At 37.2% G+C, this 23,246-nt stretch overlaps 1 protein-coding gene across 1 annotated transcript in view; it reads left to right on the top strand.

The window, feature by feature from the left end:
• LOC121430695 (transcription initiation factor TFIID subunit 2-like) overlaps positions 1–23,246 on the top strand; it is a 49,439-nt gene that overhangs the window by 22,136 nt on the left and 4,057 nt on the right. The window contains exons 16-24 of the mRNA XM_041628044.1: positions 6,699–6,831; positions 8,226–8,345; positions 8,904–9,044; positions 10,407–10,517; positions 11,305–11,415; positions 12,905–13,121; positions 17,449–17,518; positions 18,778–18,882; positions 20,918–21,017. Coding sequence (XP_041483978.1) covers positions 6,699–6,831; positions 8,226–8,345; positions 8,904–9,044; positions 10,407–10,517; positions 11,305–11,415; positions 12,905–13,121; positions 17,449–17,518; positions 18,778–18,882; positions 20,918–21,017 — 1,108 coding nt within the window. The remainder of the gene's footprint in view (positions 1–6,698; positions 6,832–8,225; positions 8,346–8,903; positions 9,045–10,406; positions 10,518–11,304; positions 11,416–12,904; positions 13,122–17,448; positions 17,519–18,777; positions 18,883–20,917; positions 21,018–23,246) is intronic.

The raw sequence follows: 23,246 nt of genomic DNA, 5'->3' as shown, positions 1-23,246 counted from the left end.
AATCATGTTCATGATTACACTTACGAATTGTGTAACTTTCTAACTTTCAGCTCTAAATTTCATGGCATGTTAAAAAAATGCTCGCATTATTCAAATAGGACTTGTCAGATACTTAATCGTGCTTGTGAGAATCTATTTTGGTACCCCCTGCAAAATACCAAGCCCCGCCCCCGTACTTCTCTGTTGATAAAATCCTAGCTACGCTGCTGGTGAGTGCAGCTGACTGACCAATCGTTTTAAACAAGGGAAGAATTTGTGTTTATTAAGAAAAAAAATGTTTGAAATTACAATAATTACATTCAATTGAGGCAATAATGAATAAATAAATATATATTGATGTATAAATAACAGATAAAAATTAATGAATAAGTAAATGGCCCCCTCCCCAACAAGCTTTCGATTATTTTGCTTCAATTGTTCATGCCTTTTCTTGATTTTTTTTTGTTTGGGGGGGGGCAAGTTTCTCCCATCACCTCCATGCATCCTCTATCAAAAGGCTTAGGCCTATGTCAGTGTCCGTAGCTCATTTCCCCCATTTTAGAATGTAGAAGGCATTATTTCATGCAACTGAGGTCTCTTTAATCAGTTAAATGAACAATTCATAAGACCAGAAATTAAAATAGATCGGCCAATAACCATTTGCATGAGCTAAGAGTTTTCATCTGTGGAAAATGATGTTTGAAATACCAAAAAAGTAGTTTCTTAAAGGTCAAGTCCACCCCAGGAAAATGCTGACTTGAATAAATAGAGAAAAATCAAACTAGCATAGTGCTGAAAATTTCATTAAAATCGGAGGTATACAGCGTTCTCGCCAGAAAAAAATTCACCCATGTCGGGGACTTGTGCTGCCACTCCCGGGGCCGGGGGGGGGGGTGCGGAGCGCGGAAGTGACAGCCTTTTCTTCAAATAGAGACGCTAAGGAAGCCCCATTGTGGCCTGGGAGTAAACATCGAATGGTTTGATTGGCATGCCGCCAATCACCAATCATTAGCAAAATTTACACAAATCGAATGTTCGGCAGATCCCGATTATGACATTGGGAGAACTCGAATACCCAAGTAATAACAAAATGACAAGAAAACAATGATGACACTTCATACAGACAGGTTTAAAAATTATGTTACCGAGATAATTTTTCAAAAGTAATCAATGATTGTATTACATTCACAGTTACACACCAACATGAACGCGCTCCGAATTTTTTTAAATCCCACCCAACCTTGCCCTCGATACACAAAATGAGTTCATTGTCTGCGTGCACAAAACAATAAGAAAACACACAACCAAGCTCACTTGAGCTGATTGGACCTTCGGATAGCCAATGAAACTTTTGGGGAAACAGAAGAAGGCAGTGGTTCCCTTATCAGGAGAGGTCATGACTTCAGAAATAAATTGACCCCTCTCTCATCTGTGTGTGTGTGAGGGAGAGCTAGAGAAAGATAAGGGTGGGAGCCGGAGAATTCCTTTCATGTTTCAATACAGTAATGCAACCTTTTTTTTATCCCCCTCACACAATGAAAACTACATTCCAACATGCGCCCGTCTTTACCGGTGCTTTCTCGACTAGTCTCCAAAAATAGACCCAGTTATACATGTAGGTTCAAATGATAAAAAATCGTAATTTTAAAAGGTATTTCAAATTAAATATTTTGCAAAATATTTTTTTTGAATGGTAAAAATGACAGTCGTCCCAGGCCTAACATCCATGCACTATAGCGGTCACGCACAGTTCTCAAACTCCTTTGCTATTCGTTCATTGTGTGCAGAGAGGGCGGGATAAAATGACAAACATAGTACAACTCTTTTGCTATTCATTCATTGTGTGTATAGAGGGCGGGATAAATGACAAACACAGTACAAGTACATGTTCCTTGTATATAAAATGCATTTATTCCAAGTTCCACTCCCATCATATCAGTAAGCGCAGCTACCGGTAGGTCATGGAGCATAGCCGGTGTGATGTGCGGGGCAGACGGGGGAATAGGCAACGGAACGACCTTACCGTGCCGTCATATGCCCGCAATAGCAGCCGCGAGCTAGCTGGGCGCCTTGCCACTTTCCTAGCCGTACTAGGCCTGTAAGTGGTCTTAAGTTGGTGGGACTTCGGCGCAACCCGATAAATGAAGTTGATATCACTAAGATGAGTTCATGGAGTGTTTTTTTTCTGAATATTTCCATTTCAATTTTTCCACGCATGTCGCTGAAATTTTACGCATGGTTCCACTTGGTCTCCATTTCCGCACGCATGGTGTTTGCACCATGCGTATTATACACTGGCGAGAACGCTGGTTCATGTATAATATAACAAAGTTACGACATTTAAAGTTTCGCTTATATTTTTAACAAAACAGTGATATGCACAACTAGGTGAGGCAGTCGATGATGTCCATCACTCACTATTTCTTTTGTTTTTTTTTATTGTTTGAATTATACAATATTTCATTTTTATCTATATGACAATTAGGACCAACCTGACTGAACCATATATTATAAAACAATGGTAATTCCACAAGCTCAGGGAGGAATTAATCGTTGTATCACTTGACAATGAGGAGAAACTTAGAATAATTCATATTTCATATATCAAAATACAAAAAATAGTGAGTGGATGACGTCATAGTCCCCTCATTTGCTTTCCAGCCAGGATGTGCATATATCTGTTTTGTGAAATTAAGCAAAACTTTAAAATGTCGTAACTTTCTTATTTTACATCCGATTTTGATGAAATTTTCAGTGTAATGCTTATTGGATTTTTTTCTCTTTTCAATCAAATCAATTTTATGTTGGGGTGGACTTGTCCTTTAAAGTTCACATTTCAATTCTTAAAGCTCATTTCATCACAGTGTATTGCCATTTTGGGAAATGCCATCGCACGACCATTATGACAAACAAATCTAAAGGCTAATGACCAGCGTCCAGCGCATATATTGTAATATATAGATGGTCGTACAACTGCATTTCCCAAAAGGGCATTGTTATGTCAAGGGCTGCAGGGTCGGGCTGTCCGGCCCCTGTCTTAGAGTACGATGTATAACAACATGGACCTGTGATAATAGCAAATGCAAAAACTTTGGTGAAGTAAAATGAATTGAATGAAAATTATAATTTGCAATGCAAAAGACCAAATAACATTTATTATTCATATTTTAACATAATAATTATAGCAGCAGGACATTGGAAACAACTGAAATTAATAGTTATTCACAAAAACGCCATCCATAGCTCATCGAACCTAAATAACGTATGACCTTGATCATGTGAACTGAAATTTGTGCAAAATAATCGATGATACTTTAATAACCTTATGTTCAAGTGTAATCTTTAACTGGATCAATAAAAATAAAAAGTTATGATGACATTTAAAAAAATACCCCATATGGCCTAAGTTCAGTGACTCTAAATGACTTTTGACCTTAATCATGTGATCTAAAACTTGTGCAGTAATAGTATATTAAAGTGTCATTAAAATTAAAGTGTCATTGATTTTTTTCTATACGTTCAAAGTTATAATGAAATTTTGAAAAATGTAACTTTGGTTAAGATTTCAAGGTTGATATGACGCTGTTATATCAAAACTACCGTCACCTCCACCGGAGAAGTGGCTCCTTTAGTCCTGCTCTGCTAGTATGCCGGCGAGACAAAAATAGGTAGGGGAAGGCGGGGTAAGTTGAGCATAGGGGCAAGTTGAGCCACCAGCCCCAGGCCAATAATGAATGAGTCAGACATTGTGGTGGTGTCATGTATTGATGACCCATAGCATGACCCCTAACCCCACCACATTGTTTTCAACTTTGAAACAAAAAGTAGTTTTTAGAGGGAAAAATATGAATTTCAGCCAAAAAAGTAAAAAAGAGTGTGAAATAGATAAGTGTTTTATAAACACACACGTGTTTAAATATAATAAAGACATGATAACAACATTATTAGTCCAGGTATGGATCTTCATTCTTGTCATAGTCTTTTATATGATGGATGCATAATAAATGTGTGGATACAAAATTATCGCACTAAGTTCGGACTGGGATAAGTTTAGCCAAACAGCATGGGGCAAGTTGAGCCATGGTAATGGTAATGTATCTTAAAAAACAAACAAACCATAAAAATCGATTGAAATGCTGGCTGAAAGGAGCAAATTTGCATGACTGCTCTTCTCATTTTAAAGGATGTTAGTATTTAAAGAGAATTAGCAAGTGAAAAGACTTTAAACAAAAACTTGACATGCTGGTTCTCCCCTCATACATTTTGTACATCGTTTTTGTGGCACAACTTACCCCAGAAGGTGGCTCAAACTTACCCCATATATGGGGCAAGTTGAGCCATTTGACATCGTTTTTTTTTCAAAGGTCACGGTGACTTTCAGTGTGGGGATAGAAAGTTATATATAGGTGGAAAATAATTCAGAAGAATTAAAATTTCATGGCAAGGTACTTATTTCGACAAGATTATTAATCATATCAATTCTAACATGCAAAAAGCAAAAACTGTCACAACTTACCCCGCCTTCCCCTACTGCCGTGCAACGGCCATTTTTTTTTAATATACTTTGATAATGAAATAACTGAAGTAAAATGTAGATTGACAGAGTGGTTTAAAAATGCTAATTCAATCGCTTTATTCATACATGTATGTTTTCCATGATTTTGGATATAGATATTCCTGTAAAATTAATGCTACCATGGTAACGGCAAATTAAATATCAGACCTATTTCTGAATATCGCCACAGGTAGATTTAAGTTCAGCACCAATTCATTCGCGGAAATAGCAAGAAGATCGAACTCTACAAAAGCAAACATAATCCTATATAATATCATGACGAGTATCGCACTTATATAAGCTATGTGCAATATCGATGTAATATTGTGCGCTGTTTATTGTTTTATCAGAAATGTGCATCTGATAAAATAATGTGCATTGTTATATTTCGCATATATAACATAAAATAATATATATCTTGCATCTTATTTCAATATTTGTTTTCACTATATGTGTCATGACAACAATTATTAAGTATTTATTCGGTTAGCACTAAATCTTGACGAAATTGAGATGCGGAACACAAACATTATACCATTAATAGTTTTCACAAACCACTAAATCTTGACGAAATTGAGATGCGGAACACAAACATACCATTAATAGTTTTCACAAACCTTTATTTTGAGTAATCACGATTTTATGTTTCCCTGTGCCATATATGTGTGTGTAATATTCAAATTTGAAATGCATATTTAGTAGACTTATAATTTGAAAATCTGAATAAAAACAATTCCATATCAAAGATAATCAAAAATATGATGATAATCCGTCAAAATATCGAAATGCGTGATTTTCGACAGTCTTTCAGATTTTACGCTAAAAATGATACTTTCACGCAAAAGTGCACTTGGCATCCGCCCGTACGCTATTCCTCAGTATTTCCGCAAGACTTTTAGCTGGGATGCAAGGAATTGACAAATTGTGCTATCCAATTAAGAACTCGATTTATTATGGACTTATACATGTAAATAAAAACTCGCTTTGGTATGTACTTATACATGTAATTATGTACATAATGTACGGTATTTTCAATTTTTCTTTCAAAATGCGCACCTGGTAAAATGCACATTGTCTCCTTTCGGATAAAATAAAATGAGATATCTTCCATCTTACTTAAAAATTCTTTTAATATTTGTGGCACTAGAACATTTACTATACATTCGATGGATAAACGCATTTAAATCGAAGAATTTATGTTGCGTAAAAAACTTCAAACTATTGATAGTTTTCACAAACTTTTATTTCGAGGAAATCGCGGTTTTATGTTTCCCTGTGCCATATGTGTGTGTGTAATATTCAAATTTGAAAAGCATATTTAGTAGACTTATAATTTGAAACTCTGAATAAAAATAGTTTCATATCAAAGATAATCAAAAATATGATGATAATCCGTCAAAATATCAAATTACCAAATTTTGCCGTCCAAAGTATAAAAAATCGTTTTGGCCGGTCTACTACAATGCAAATGGTGTTTTTAGCCAAAATTCATAAAATATATCATTATTTTTCCTTTTACTGCTTAAAATCAATTAATTTTATCTTGTTTCTGGTCAAAATAAAGTCCCCAACAATTTCCATTTGAAAAAAAAAACAATAATAAGAAATTTAGAAAACAATAGAATACGTAAGAAAATAAATGTGATGGTGAAATTTCTGAAAAATAAATTTGATCAGATGCCTGTATAGAGTATGTGGAACAAAAATTATCATTTTAGGGGCGTTATTTTATTAATTAGAGCAAACATATGATTTTATGCATAAATGAGCATAATTAACGATTAATGAGATTTTTCGCAGAATTTAATATTATAGTTTTGTAGATAATGCCATGGGCAACGCGCGTGATCATAAGGGATTGGGGGGCTGAATCAGCCCTCCCCCAGTCTTCTTAGGCATCGAAATAGCCCAGTCTATTTAGGGTTAATGCTCTAAGTTAACAGGGAACTCCAGGACTTATAGTTATCCAAGGCCATTGAAGGCAATGGTTCTGGATGCGCTCTTGACTAGCCATGATACCTTGCTCACTGTTCTGGGAGATTCGTGTCACCTTTCTATTTACTTATTCCCATTTGTGCAGTAATATAAAAAAGTCCCCTACAGAAAAATGGCCTTTCCCTGAAAATACTGAAATTTCAGACCTGGAACTTGTCGTTATTTCTAGTCCTGATTCGCCAGTTCTATGGATCCGGGTTGATACTGAGATGACCCTTCTGAGGGAGGTCATCTTTGACCAGCCTGACTACCAGTGGCAGTGTCAGCTGAGATATGAGAGAGATATAGTAGCACAGCTGGAGGTAAGATTACTAATTTAGATTTATTTGTGATCTATTTCATTCCTTTATGTCCAATACAATGTACATGGAATGGAAACATAGACAAATCATTTTTTGTCTCAGATATTGGGGGCTTCAGGATTATATGAACATAATAAGTGGAACCGACCTATTTATGCAGTAGGAGCATGGCAAAATTCTGTACCTTGTGTAATAGCAGGAATGTGCTGTGAAGGTGCTATCCATCTTTTTTTTTATATTGTGGTCGCTTTCCAGTAGTACCCAACCCGTCTTTCAAAGAGTTGCGATAGATCCGATCAACCACAACTATGGAAAGCCTGCAATGACTACATCTGCAATGCATATTTCTTTAAAATGCTTTTTAGATAAGATGTATATTCATGAATTCATTGTTTTCTTGGTTCCTCAATTTAGTGTGTTCCCCTTTGTTTACAATGGACATTTAGCAAATTGTAATTCTATGGGTTTCCATAGAATAACGATTGATCAGATCATTTGTAACTCTTTGTTATACGGGCCCCTGGTCTATGTCTATGGCAAATTGGGAGGATTGGTAATCAATGATAAGCCGTTGTTTGGTTCCCTGCATCAAAGATGCTGCCCTGACTTGAAAAGGTTCCTTATTAAAGTTAGATGGGGGTTAGTTTCCAAGGGGAGTTGAGGATCATTAGCTGATCCCAGCATATAAAATGCCTATAATAGAGACATTTAAGCAAACTCGATGCTCCACCTAGAATTTCTTTGGCGAAGCCTGCTTTATAGCTCTTACAAAGGTGAGATTAAAGCAATTTTCAGTGGCATTACATAATTTCTGCTAGTCATACATGTGATATCTATCCGAATGGTATCGAATTCCCCATGAAAACACATGATAATCTCCCTTTAACTTTATTGTTGCATGTGACCATTCCCTCTCCTTAAGGCTGTAGAATACTAGTGCATGTATTTGAAGAAGTGTACAGGATCCTGTTGGGAAAGACACTGCTCAGACTGTTGCATTAAGTCTATAATTATAATAATAGCCAATTTTTATATAGCGCTTTTCCCAGAATGGCTCAAAGCGTGTTACAGCTTATTATTACCCCGGCCATTGGATTCATTTCAACCCCGCACGAAAAGTGCACAATTTCGACTCCCTGGGGAGCATTCCTTGCATCCATCGCAGCCTCAATATGGCGCTGCCAAATTCAAATATACAATATCTTTCGCATCCTACTGGGTACCCATTTAGCATCTGGGTCAAGAGAGGCAATGTGTGGATTAACACCTTGCCTAAGGATGCTAGACCGTGGTGAGATTTGAACACACGACCCTCTGTTTACAAGGCGAGAGTCAGAACCACTATACCACGACTCTTCTATCATATTTAAATGTGACCAATCACTCTCCTTTAGGCTGTAGAGTATCTGAAGAAGTTTGCCAGCTTGGATACGACTAGTGCTTTGAGTGACATCATACTCCAGTCTGGGTGTTACTACAAGGTCAGGATTCAGGCGGCTTTCTGCTATGCACAGGTACGTGTAGGTCATCTATGTTATCTTTGCCAGTCAGATGGAAGCATTTCAGTAGCTTGTAATTAGGGTCAGTGAGATCCTCTGAGAAGTGACTTTATAAAACACCTGTGATATTATCAGGAAACATTTCGGAACTGTTTTCACAAACCAATATTGAGACGAAGAAACAAATTTTGTTGGTTTACATTTTTTTTTTCATTTGCAGCCAATCAAAATCAAGGTTTGCAGAGAAAAGTTTTCATAATGATAGGTCCCAATGAATGTTGTACTGTAACCTCTTTAGAGAGTTTCATAAAGTATATGGATTTTCACTGATGCTGGGATTTCATTAGCTTGTAACAGTTGGTCTTCTGAAACCACCAACTAATTATTTCATGAAGTGTTCTACCCCCCCCCCCCATTGGAATTGTCTACCTGCTGAGAACTTGTAGTAAAGCTTAATAGCTTTATTTCTCCTGAAAAGCATACTTTGTCAATGCCATGCATCAGAAAATGCTAATAAAGATTACAAAAATTGGTGAGGAAGGAGTTCATTAAAATTGACCCTTTTCCTTCCAGGTATCCAACGAGCTTGCTGAGACATTCAGTGGTCACACCGCCCTCATTGCCATGTTCAAGAAACTCTTCAGTTCTTTCTCTTCAGAGGAGATCGTCAGGCGGAACAACTTCATGGACTTTAGGACCTATTTCATCCAGAAGGTGGATTTTTATATCTAATTCTTTCTCTTGCCAATAACCAAAAGTAGTGCACAGCATGAACTTGCCATTTACTTTGTGCATTGGACTAGAAATTCTCAGTGATGTGTGACCCAACAACTGGGGGGGTTTCACAAAGATTTAAGTATGACTTAGTGTCGCACTTAAACGCCTAGTTGCGTTTGGTATAAAAGGCATGAAAGTAATTGGTAAGATCATGCAAAGAAGACACTCACTACTGCGTATTAATCAATAAGATCGCGCGTTGCATATCATGCATGCGTCGGCATTTAAGTGCGATTTAAGCAATACTTTGTATGACTTCAAATTTGAAATTAAAAATCTTTAAAATTATAAATCTAAATTTATAAATTTAAAATTATGAATATTTGTGAAACACCCCCCCCCCTTGTCTACTTGTCCCTCATGTCTAGTCGCATCCACTTTCGCACAGCGTTCACAGTCTCGTCTTACATTTCGAGAAGGAATCATCGTAAAGCTTGCCACTTGTGTAATCCCTCTTGCTGTATACTATTCTTACTTTCAAGCAAGGGAAAGTTACCTGGTTCCATTGCAGAAAGAGTTGCAATAAATCGCAACTCTAAAAAATTATGCGCAACTTGATTTTCAACCAATCAACAGTGCGCATTTGGGACTAGTGATTGATTTTTTGACTTGCGTTGAAACGCAACTCTTTCTGCAACGGGCCCCTGGTCACACAAGTAATTGGTGTGAGCTGCATCCTGGAACTTCTGGTTATTGTCGATAGCGAGAATTAATTTGGCATTTCATGATTCTATTACAAACTTACCATCAGCCAATCAGAAAGAAGGATTTCAGTAGCTTTTAACCATTATTGAAAATTTGGCATTCTAACAGTGTATCTCTCATATCTGAGCTGACACTGCCACTGGTAGTCGGGCTGGTCAAAGATGACCTCCCTCAGAAGGGTCATCTCAGTGTCGACCCGGATCCATAGAACTGGAGAATCAGGACTAGAAATAAGGACAATAAGTTGTGCCCTTACTGTGACGTCACCTATTCACATTAATCCTGAGAGTTTGAAAACAGTGTACTCAATACCATGCATTTACATTATCACAGTGTTTCTATTTCAAAGTAATTATCAACCTCATTTAAACAAACATTATTATAATTTTCTTGGGATCTCACTTATGGTTCTATTGATTAATTGTCCCTATTCTCCCTGTGCTTTGGATTCATTATTTACTTCATTTCCTGAATGTTAAAAAAAAATGCATACTTTTTTGCATGGCAGTGAGATAAATGAAAAAAGTTGACTGTCACATGTTGTGTTTTGACCTATAATGATACTTGAAATAATATACTTGTATTATTTTGCAGGCCATACCGAAAGCCATCGGTCTGATACGGAACATCCACACCATGTGTCCTCGAGAAAGCTTGGCGTTCTTGGTTGATCTCATCAAGTACAATGACAATGCCAAAAATAAGGTAAGGAAATGTATGAACTCAAGTTTACTTGCATTATGTCTATGTTTTCTTAATGCTGGCCTAAGTGGCAGTTAAAAGCATGTTACATATACATGAAATATGAAAATTGTTTGAGATTTAATGATCAAGGATGCTTTAATAAACTTTATTCATGTAGATTAACTTTTTGTGATATTACAGCTAGCGAGCGAGATTAGATATCAATATCAGTGATAGCAAACAGCCTCACTCCAGTGGGTCATCCATAAGCTAATGTACACATATCTTTAGGCACGACGATCAACCCTTAGTGATAAATAGGATACCCCAATTTTCCTGTTTCTGATAAATACTTCAACCAAAATGAACACCTAAGCAATTGTAATCGTATTCAAACATCAATAATCTTGTCTTCATACAAAGTCTTCTGACTTCTAAACTTTGATCATGTCCTTAGTTTTACTATATGCAATAATGGATTGTTTCCAGTGTCACGTGTGTATTTCTTGATAGTGCATGACTCATCCTCTGTCTTACAATTACTGCTGTCAATGCCAAACAAAAAGGGGACAGTACACTTCCTTGAGAGAGGCCTACCTTTGTTGTAATAAAGGAAAAACTATGGAAATGATCAGAATATTCAGTATGTATAAGTTGATAATATTGATTTTTGTAACAAATGTTTGGTTAATCATGCTGATTGAAATATGTTTTGTTGAGCTACACCACTGGACTGATTCAGATTCATCTCGTTCATGCTCTGATAACTTTCGTCACTTTTTTATTCTGTCTGAATTTGTTTTTTTAGTTCTCTGACTGTTACTACCGAGCTAGCCTGATTGACGCTCTGTCTAATACCATCACTCCTGCCGTGGCCATGGTCAATACCAGTGTAGAAAACCTCTCTCCTGAAACAAAGGTATGGCAAGTTCCCCCAAGTCTGCGCTGTCCCCCTTGTCTGTGCACACGTAGACAGATATTCATTAAAAAAAATCCAACTCAAAATGGTGGGAAAATAATGAATTTTGGGCATTTCATTATCAAAATTCCTGAATCGTGTGCAAAGTGAATGGATGCGCAGACATGGAGTACACTTTTTTTTCTTCAATTTGAAATTGACTGCCTAAGGGTACATTATTTCATAGAAAATCCTATATTTCTTTCAACTTTGTATGAGATATTTGGTACACTTATAATAATTTAAGGAACATTGTTATCTGAAAGATTTTGTGAAATAAAAAGAAATTTATGTTAAATCTTAACTCAGAATGTTAGGTGTGCCAACATGGGTCCACCATCATATGTCAGTCAGTGCATTTGTTCTGAAGTCCAGTCTAAAAGTAATGTCAATGTGGCAACGATTTTATAATGAAGTCATACAGAATCCAATAAAATGATCTCACAAGTGATTGTATGCATGAATAAAAGTATGACCCAAAGGATTCTGGAAAAACTTGTTATTGCTGAGTAATATGAAAAATAAGCACAACATTTCACCAAAACATGTATGATTGGTCTTTTTCCAAGCAATAATAATACTCAGTCCCGCATGTCCTTATCTGTGTTGGTCGTGATTGCTTTCCAGCTTAGATTTCATAATTTCACAATGTTTGTGTAACTGTACCAAATCTAGATCAACGATTGATACAGAGAAAAAGTCATTCAGGATTTCATTCAAAATTATGCCATTATGCTTTTGACTTTAGTTACACTTTTGAGGGCAAATAAGTGTGTTAACATTTATTATTTCTATTCTTATTATTATACATTGGGCAGTGGTTAACTCATTTGAAGGTGGCTGATGATGCTCATTATTTGCATGCTGAGATACTGACTGTATCTTGTGTTTTTTCCTCCTGGGGGGTGTTTCACAAAGATTTAAATGTTGACGCGTACATGATATGCAACGCGCAATCTTATTGATCAATATGCAGTAGTGCACGTCCTCTTGACATGATCCGACCAATGCTGTCATGCCTTTTATACTGCGCTCAACTAGACATTTAAGTGGGACTCTAAGTCATACTTAAGTCTTTGTGAAACACCCCCCTGGATTTATAATGGATTTACGCAAAAGAGAGAGAGTACCAGAAATGATTGTGAATCTGAGCATTAAAAGAAAGAGGATTCATTTCTTTATAAAGAATCTGTTCTTTATGATTACCTCTTCAAAGAATTTTATAATACAGCGCTGCATAAGTAATATAACTTTTATGTCAAAAGTATGACTTTTTAGCTTCTGGATTACTACTTTTTACTTTCAAAGGTTGGCAACTCTGATGATATGTTCACAGTTGACCTTGGTTTTACAGATGATCATGAAATTAGTGTTTACTGCAGCTACTTTCATTTATCCTTGAGTTCTGTCCAGCGATGATTTATTAAAGACTTTGCAATTTTTTTCCTAGATGGTTTTGGAGGAGGTAACCCGATGTTTGAACCTTGAGAAGCTCTTGCCTTGCTACCAGCACACCGTCACAATCAGCTGCCTCAGAAACATCCGCCTCCTGCAGAAGAACAGCCACCTACCCAGTGAACCAACGCTCTTCCAGACCTACGCACAGTATGGCCATTTTACCAAGGTCCGATTGGCAGCACTAGAAGCTCTGGTGGACTATGTCAAAGGTACTAGTTTTATTAGTGAAACAAAATATACGTATATGTGATTACAATAAGATCAGCCATCTACCCAGTGAACCAACGCTCTTCCAGACCTACGCTCAATATGGCCATTTTACCAAGGTTAGGCTGGCAGCACTTGGAGCTCTGGTGGACTATGTCAGATGTATTCATTATTGTTTTATTATTGATATGAAATGTATGTGATTTTAATAAGAACAGCAACCAACCTAGCAAATAATGCTCTTCCAGACTCATGCTCATTATCATTTTACCGTGATCAGGCTGGCAGCACGAAAGGCTCTGGTGTCAAAGATATACCCAAAGCACATCTCATTTCAGTCTTTAGTTTGATGATAAGCTTAGTGAAACGTATTTGACTTTGAAGAAAAAAAAAACAGTCACCTACCCAGTGAGCCTACATTCTTCTACACTTTTGCTCAGTATGGCCATTTTACCACCTACATGTAAAATTGTTCGTTTCGTCCACGTAAAAATTTGAAAAGCAAAAAAAAAGGCACTTGTGTATGAAGGACATATTACTTTTAAAATATATATGCTGTGACTTTCAAAAGGGGTGGGGGATGGGGCACAGTCGTATGTATAAGAATGGCATATTCACATTAAAAAATTTGATTGTGGCTCTCAAGAGGGGGTGGCACATGCCGGGTGTGCCCCCCCCCCCCCCTGGATGCGCCAGTGATTGGATAGCACTAACTTTAAAACATTTGAGCCTTATGATATTGTCTGACATAAATGTATTAAAATCTGCAATCAATTTGTGAAACTGCTTTTCTTCAAGTTGCTAGGTTGGCTGTCTAGGTAAACAATGTTTGGATACAATACTGTAAAAGTGGAAATTTTCGCGCGATTAATTTTTCGCGCTCGGCGGAGTGAAGTGAATTTCGCGTGTTTTTAATTTCGCGGGCTGTCCGGACCATCGGACGATCAATTCACTCAGCTCACCACTGCCACAGTGCTGGCCGGGCAGCTGCGATACCAATACACTTCACGAAGTCTAAACTACAACATTTCATGAATGCTGCCGGACTATAAAACGTGAAGAAAAGAAGAATAAATACTACTAGTAGTAAATACCGCTCATAACGTTGCTTTGGAAGATGAAATATTGTTTTACACAGTAAAATACGCATGGAAAATGCGGAAAATACATCGATTTTCATGAGCCTAGCTTACCACAGATGAGCACAAATTTGTCGCACTGAGCTCGTTCTGCATGCGCTATGCACATTGGACGTTTGTTTATGGAATAAGCACGCATGCGCACAGATTTTATTTTTCTTCTCCTTGTACTTGTGATTCGTAAATGTATGAGTGGTAGCGTAATAGCGATATGTTGTCATTGTTTATCTTATTTTTTGTGTGTTTTCCTTTTTCATTGCCTCCTTAACAGGCACTACGAGTATTACCGAGACTAACTAGATTTTATGTATTTAGCCATCTCCTGCATGGGTCCCCATATTTTTAATTAATTTCCTGTATAAGTCTAATTAACCTGAAAATAAGAATGTTCATGTTATTTATAGGTCCTGTATTTTTTGTTTAAATGACGGGCAGTGGACGTCTCCCATTGCTTACCTCTTTTTTTATACCTTGTTTATTTCTTTTATTTTTTTTTTACTCCTTGTTATTATATTTAATGACCACCATCATGATTCCCCTTTCTCTTATTTTCCTCGTACTACCGTAGACGTGCCTAATATGATTACAGTGATAAATGCTCTAGTTTTCTACTTCCATGGTTACTACTATCAACTCATATTTAAATATCTAGGTAAAGAGTATAATGATATAAATAAAATAGAAATGTAGAGAGTCTACTTACATTTACTGTACTAGTACTTGAATGATCAGTGCGTCCATACATCCATGCTTGATTATAAAAAAAATCCAATTGTCCAAGGCCGTCGATAATTCCAACTAAATGATGTAGACCAGTTCAAATGCACAGTTTAGGAAAAATTTTCAGTACAAATAATTGTCATATTGGGTGGTGCCATTGGTGTAATAAAATGTTTGAAGTTAACAAGAACAATTAACATGTCAACAAATGTCAAAGTCAAACTCCAGTTGAACGTATTTACAGATGTTTTGAGCATCAAAGGTTACTTGTTACTCCTCCCAGTCTCCATCCTCCACATCGCTATCATCGCATGTGGGGACGGGAGCTTCCCTTGCTTGCTGAACAGCCTTGGAGATACCCGTCACGGCGAATCCTTGCTTCACCAACTCCTTCTCATTGGCAATCAGTTCTTGAGTGTTCATGAGCCACTTTGCGTGAACAGGCTTGATTGTTGCTGTTCGGAGATCAACAGAGCCAGCGATTTCCTCAGTACTGCGCCCTTCTTCAACCATCACTGCAACTCTTTCTGCAAACCATCGCTGGAATTCGCTCCTCATGAGTTGCTTGTATTTTCCATTAACGGTAGCATCAAGAGGCTGAAACTCGTCAGTGCACCGTGCAGGAATGAAGACACAGGGGGCGCCAAGATCTTCAAGAGCCTTTCCCACTTCTTCTGTGCGATGGGCAGCAAACACATCAAAGATGAGAAGTGGGGGCGAAGTGGTTCCTAGTTCCTGTTGAACACGCTTTACGTACGGTGCTATGATCTGCTCAACATACCGAACCATGGTGCTTGTGGTGCTCCAGTGAGAAGGTGAATGCCATATGTCCCAATCATGCGGAAACTCAACATTTGGATGGCATCTGTCCGTCGTCCCTTGATAAATAATCTGAGGGGGTAGCATCTCACCGCTTAGGGTACAAGCAAGCAGCGCTGTGTATTGGCGCTTGTCATCGATGCCCTTGATTTCTACCTGCTTTCCCCCCTTTTCACTCATGGTCCAGTTTCCACAGGGAATAACCTCCACCGCCGTTTGGTCCCAGTTGATAACAAGTTCATCTGGGATATTAAACTTTCTCACACGACGTCCGATACGCCGATGAAACTTGCCGCCAAGTGTTTCAAGATCATCTGGACGGTGCTTGGCAGCCTTGGTGCCCTTCCTCTTCGTGAAGTTCATTCGCTGGAGTAGTGAACGGGCCCAAGTTTTTTCTAGGGTTATTGGACCACCAAAATCCTTCAGAAGTGGGGGCTCGCATTTTCTGAGCAGACCCTTTGTTGCTGCAATGACGATAGACGTAGAAATAGGTCCGCCACTATCCCTCAGGGCTGTCACAAACTGTCTTACTTTCTTGTCACTTTCATCGCCAAGGAGTACGGGCCGTCCTCTACACTTTTCCGGCAGGTTGGTAATCGATCCAGCATCCACATCAACTCCCTGATTCAATTGCACAAGGTACGCCTTCTTCATGCCCCTAACGGTGCTTTCATTTACCGATCTGTTCAATTCCTTGCTAAATCTCCTTGCAGCAGCGTTGACTCCATTTTCAGCCGCATACCTCCCGATCTTTGCGCGCATCTCACTCGGGTAAACGCCGTACGGCCCTCGCTTTTTCCCCTTGTTTGCAGGAGAGCTAGAGCTGTCACACGACGATCCAGTGGCTGGCGCAGATAGGGCATTCGAGATGCTATCATTAGCATTCCGCACTGATGCTGGATCAATACCAGGAACACTAGTTGGATCAGGAAGTCCAAGACGTTCCTCCTTTTGTTTGGAAAGTGGCTTGAAATAGCGAAGCATGGTGATGTTGTTGAAGCACTACAAGTTGTGTAAGGCCGGCTAAACGTAGACTTACGTGACATGTGATGCATCAAAGCAAGCGCGCGTACCAACGCGCCCCGATATGATCGTCATTTAGGCGCAAAAATATTCGCGCGTTTTTATTTTCGCGCCAAATACACGTCGCGCGAAATGCGCGAAAATTTCCACACCGCGAAAATTTCCACTTTTACAGTACTTGTTTGTATACCCTATGTTAAAGGGGGAGTGAACTGTGTGTACATGTAGTCTCTCATTAACTGTGTGTTATCAATACATAGTCTTAAAATATATGTTTTCAGATATCTACTTATAGTACAGATAATAAACTGTCCTATAATTGTATTTGTATAGAGAAACTTTTTGAGAGGAAAAGTAATTATTTTGCTACCTGGTAACATAATTATTGCTTTATAAAATGTATTGAGTAGTCAATTAGCATGTTAGCAGTCATGTGGTTCTATATTACTAGACTACACAAGCATTATGGGTCAGAAAACTGGCCAGCCATGAGTAGTTAAGGACTCGAGATGGTGCTATTGGTTCGTATCTGCTTTAAAGCTGTTGTTAACCCCAGTGTGTAAATCAGTACAATGATGTGAAGTATTTTTTTTAAATTTTCTTGTTTGTTGATGTCCATTTGTTGCAGTTGAAGCCAGTGCTGATATATTTTCTTGGTTGCTAGACATCGTAGAACAAGATCCTGTTCCAGTTATCAAGTGAGCAATCCTCATGTTATTCTAGCCAAACAATGTTTTTTTTTTAATGCAAAAGACTATCACAGCTTCGAGATTTCTTGTAATTTTCAAGTTTTCATTGTGCACTCTATTTGTATAACTCCTACCAAATTTACAAGTAAGGCATTTGCAAACATGTAATGGAATACCCCCCCCCAAAAAAAAAACCCCTCTTGATTGTTTCTATATTCAAATGTTCCCATATTTAATGTATGTGAATATTCTTTTCATGGTCCAGATGATAATAATAATAATGATAATAATAATAATAATAACAACATCAACATTAACAACAACAACAACAACAACAATAGTAATAATAATGGTGGCTACTTAAATAGTTCACAGGTCCACCTTTCGGTGCTCATGGCACTTGTGTAAATGGTCAGTTGATGGATGATGGGGGGGATGGGTTAGGGATTAGAATCTATCTTTAGTTAGTAGCATGTCAAGATATTCTTGTATGATGAGGTTGAAGACTGGATTTCACATTGAAATAGAGATAATGCTAGGATGGTTAAAACAGATGAAAGCATGAAATTATGCTCTACTTTTAAAACATTTTTGATGGACATGAACTTGGCTTTACAGAGCTGCTAAGTATGGATTTTCAGTATTTAGTACAGAAAAATATGAAGAATGCTGATGGTTTCATGTAAAATACTGATTTCTAATATTTCAGTTTTGTATCTTGTCGAATGGTGTTGCATTAAAAATATTGATTTCCTCACCAAAATACTGATATTCTGCTTTAAGGCCACTGCACACCTTACGACTGCTCGCAATCCGATTTTGGAACAAATTACATTTTGCTCATTTTCTAATATGAATGGAACATATCATTTTATTACAGGTTGAAATTAATTGAAAGAATACTAATAACCATTTTGACAGATTGCAAGCCTTTATTTTGAAGTAAAGGCCCATTTAGTTTCCAATCGTAGCCAATCATACAACTGCTATGACGTGATTGACGTCATTACGACTAGATATTCAATTTGCTTTTATTCTAAGAAGGATGATAGCATAGTCACAGATTTGAACAGAGGTATTCGTACAATGATTTCAAACATTACACAGTAAGATATTCCATGTATTGATATTGGCATCAAATTCTACTACGTTTTATTCTAAAATCGGGCCGCAGATCGATCGTAAGGTGTGCGGTCGCCTTTAGAAATACTGAAATGTTCTTGTTCAGGTTGGCAGCTCTGGCTCAATTTGTCAAATTTCTTTTCCAGGCACAAGTTGCTTAGGATGCTCATAGCCAACCCACCATTCAAGTACAAGGAACAGTCCAATCTCAGCACAGAAGAACTAATAGAAAGACTCTGGGCTTATATGAAGTAAGTGTCATGGGAGGGCTTTCACAAAGCTCTTTGTAAGTTATGCCACAAATTTATGCATTATGGATGACCTGGGGAGCGTTTCATCAACATTTTTGTCTGACAAGTTGTCAGATCTGACATCTTTTCTTGATTCTGATTGGCTGAGAGGCACTGTTACTATAGTAACTGTCGCATAAAATGGGACTTGTCGGATAAAACGTCCGACAAGTCCTTTCATGAAACGCTCTCCTGTTTTTTTGGTACCCTTTTGTCCCTGTTTTGAATTGGAACTGCACTCTGACGATAAGTTGGTCTTAATAAAAGCAGAAAAGATTTATATTATATTAAACATTGGTGAAGGTTTGATGAAATTCAATTCAATTAAAAAATGATCTTTATTGATAATCAAACATGTTAACAATCACGCATGAAAAACAGCAAGAGCTGGAAGAGTCATGTTTACAAGTTGGTGTTGGCAAAATTAAATACATACAGTGTAGTAAAAAACATAGTAAAAGGCTATACGTTTAAAAGTTAATACAAATTAGATAAAGCATAAAAGGCAATTAATGAATGAATGTAATATGATAATGGCAGACTTGAAGGAGAGGAGACTGACACTTATTTAAATGACAAAAAGAATTGTATGGTGGGTTGGTGATGACAATTGTGCATTGTCTTTCCTAGTCTACACACTCATCTTATGTTGAGTATGTCATCCAAACGAGGCAATGGACTGTTTTTAACTCTTTGTTGTTCTTATTGGAATTGTTGATAGTTGTTTGTACAACAAAGAGACACATTTGTATGTTTTGTCCAAGGTAGCCATGTCCTACAAAAAGGATGAGTTGAAAGTGATTGTGCAAATTTTTTTACTTAGTGTCAGTCTTCTATCCTCAAGTGTTGGTAAATTACCTACCTGACATGTATTTGTGTATGTAATGTAATTATGTCCTAAGATAATTTTACATACATATACTCTCTGTTGTATTCTTTCAATAGTATTATTTTGTTTTCCTGTAAGACTGCTATGGAAAACTGGAGCGCAATATTCTAAAATTGGTCGTATACATGTATAACCCATATATATTGTCACTAAATCCTTCAAAGGTATATTGAAGTTTTTCAGTTCCTTAACACATAATTTTCTATTGCACCTTTTAACCAAGTCATTGACATGTGAATTCCACTTTAAATCAAATTTATGCACTCAGTCAAAAAATTAGAGTTTTTTTTTTTAGTATTGAGTTTGTGACGTCATATGCAAAATTGAGAAAACGGTCCATCCTCATTAGCAAAAATATCAATATACAGCATATTGAATTCAGAGTGAGAACTGATTTCAGTTGAACCACAGTGCTAATTGTTAAAGGAGAATGAAATCTTTGGAACAAGATAGCTTGTGTGAAAACAGAAAAGTCAAAGAAACAGATCAACGAAAGCTTCAGAAACATCTGACAAATAATGAGAAAATTATGTGCATTTGAATATTGCGATCACTAATGCTATGGAGATCCTCACATTGGCAATGTGACAAAGATGTGTGATGTCACTTGTGTATTGGCAATGTGACAAAGATGTGTGATGTCACTTGTGAACAACTCTCCCCATGACTTAAGCATGTACATGTATTTCACTTAAATTGCCTCTTTTATCACATCTATCAGTAGATCATGTGTTCTTTCTATAGGAGGGCATGTAATACAGATGTTTAAAGAATACATCATGGATAAAGATTTTGTATCACCATAAGAAAAAGCAAAAAGAGACATTTTGGGGGTATTTTATAGTCCACCAAAGGGAAAGTTGTTCACATGTGACATCACACATCCTTGTCACATTGCCAATGGGAGGATCTCCATAGCATTTGACTGCAATATTCGAATGCTCAGAACTTTCTCATCATTTGTCCGATTTTTCTCAAAGCTTTCTTTGTTCTTATTCTTTGATTTTTCTGTTTCGTCACAAGCCTACGTGTTCCAAAGGTTTCATTCCCCTTTAATGTTTGCATAGTTTACATACATTCCATTTTCTGTTGGTTTCTTTGTTTCAGCTCTGGTACATCTCATGATGCCAGGCTTCGTTGTGACGTGGTGGATTTCTTCTACACCCTCTATGGGAAGACCAGACCCGCTTGTCTACCATTGCCTGAGGTAAATAATATAGGGGATTTGTACAGCGCACCTATCCACCTCCTATGGTGATCGAGGGGCTCCTACATTACCCTAGCTAAGCCAGTCTACTGATTCCTCAGAATTACTTCCTGCCGGTATCATTTACCTCATCTGGGTTGAGTGTAGCGTATTGTGGGTCAGTGCCTTGCTGGGATTCGAACCCATGACCCTCTGTTTCAATGTCTGAGCAATAATCCACCGGGCCTTAATGCTCCACAATATTTTCTATGTCTTTTAACCCTAAAAAGACTGGGGGGGCTGATTCAGCCCCCCCTCTACATTTTTCGCGATAAATCTGCCGCGCAAATTTTTTTGACCGCGTCGCTCACTGACTTTTTACTTTCAAGTCTCCCGCAACTTTTGAGACCACAATTGTGACCCCCGGGTACGCGGTTCCAAAATTACGCAACATTTCGTAAGTGCATGCAGACCCAAAATTACTCAAAAACGTGAATTTGTGTACAAATCCAATGCAAATTGTGTATTTAGCCAAAATTCATAAATGTATCATTATTTATACTTTTACTGATTAAACTTAATTAATTTTCCCTTTATTATGATCAGAATCAAGTCTGGAACGATTTTCATTGAAAAAATATAAAAAACTAAAAGTAAAAAAACAATAAAATACATAAGAAATCGGTCTTGGTACCGGAATTTCTTTCATTCACAATTGTTAGGAGTGCTATGTAGAATATTCTCACCAAAAATAGCATTCTAGGAGCTTTATTTAGTGAATCAGAGCAAAAAGTATGATTTCATGAATACATGTAAATTAGCATAATTTATTCATATGGAATAAAAATATATGAATTCAGTGAAATTTACCAATGCAACTGCGTAGATTACGTCATTATCTACCATCATGCGAATTTTCGTTGAGATCGCGCAATCCACAGCTGAGATCTTAAGGGGGGCCATTATGGCCCCCCCCTCCCCCAGGAATGACAAGAATCAAAATACCCCAGGTATTACACACATGATATTTAATACGTAATCACATTGGTTGATACATGCACATGTACTCGGTTGCATGTACAACGTACAATTTATACTCCACGCAACTGCATTGGAATTTAATGGTGACTTTCTGCCACACTGAAATCTTTGTGAAGCATCCCCAGGGGGGCATTTCATCAACATTTTTGTTGGACAAGTCAGATCTGGCATCTCTCCTGGATCTCGATTGGCTGAGAGGCATTGCTACTTACTCAACTGTCGGATAAAACGGGATCTGCCGGATAAAATGTCTGACAAGTCTATTCATGAAACACTCCCTAGAGGTCTGAAGTAGATAACACATATTGTGCAGATGTCTGACACTGTCAAACCAAAGAAGAACAAAATATTTTAGAACTTGGCTAGTGGAAAATTTAGTTTTTCAAGGATTTTATCAATGGAGAAATTAGTACAATTCCTACCAAAAATACAGAAAATGCTGTATTAGTAGTATGACTGTGATGATGATAGCAACATATTAGCCTTTTAGAGCAGATACGAACCAATAGTGCTATCTCCTGACCCATAATGCTAGAACCGTCAAGTAATACATACCCGCTTGAATGATAACATGTTAATTTACTACTGAATACATTTATACCGCAATAATTATGTTACCAAGTAGCAAATTAATTACTTTTCTCTCAAAACATTTTATATTTTCTATAAAATACAATTACATGTTTATTTATTCTTTGTAGTATAAGTAGGTATACCTGAAAACATATATACATGCATTGAGACTGCATTTATAACACACAGTAATTGAGAGACGACACAAAGTTCACTCCCCTCTTAAATATTCAGAGAAATCAGCATAGTGTATCCGGGACTTAAAGTGATTGGTTAACATTGGTTTGACTTTTAAAAAATCTGAGCTAGAAGGTCACACATGTCACCTATGTCTGTGATATGTTACAAAAATGAAGCCCAGAAAAAATTGCGTTGAAAAATAATTATTTAGTGCTTCAAAAATTGAAATATAAAGTGACCGGAAACACCATCTTAATTTCATCCCATACACTTATGTGTAGTATTTAGGTGTCTATAAGACGCCTATTTACAAAATCGGGGTTTGCCTTGTAGTTTTAGCTTTTCATTCTCAATAATGGTTGTTTTCAGGGTTTATTAGTTCTAATACATGCACTTGTACATATGTTTCATCTTGGTTTGAGAATTTTTTAAATCGGCTGCTCACAAAGTTAAACA

The sequence above is a fragment of the Lytechinus variegatus genome, chromosome 17, assembly GCF_018143015.1.
Source record: "Lytechinus variegatus isolate NC3 chromosome 17, Lvar_3.0, whole genome shotgun sequence".
Classification (NCBI taxonomy): Eukaryota; Metazoa; Echinodermata; class Echinoidea; order Temnopleuroida; family Toxopneustidae; genus Lytechinus; species Lytechinus variegatus.
Note: the sequence above shows the minus strand (reverse complement) of the source record. Positions and strands in the feature narration are given on the sequence as shown.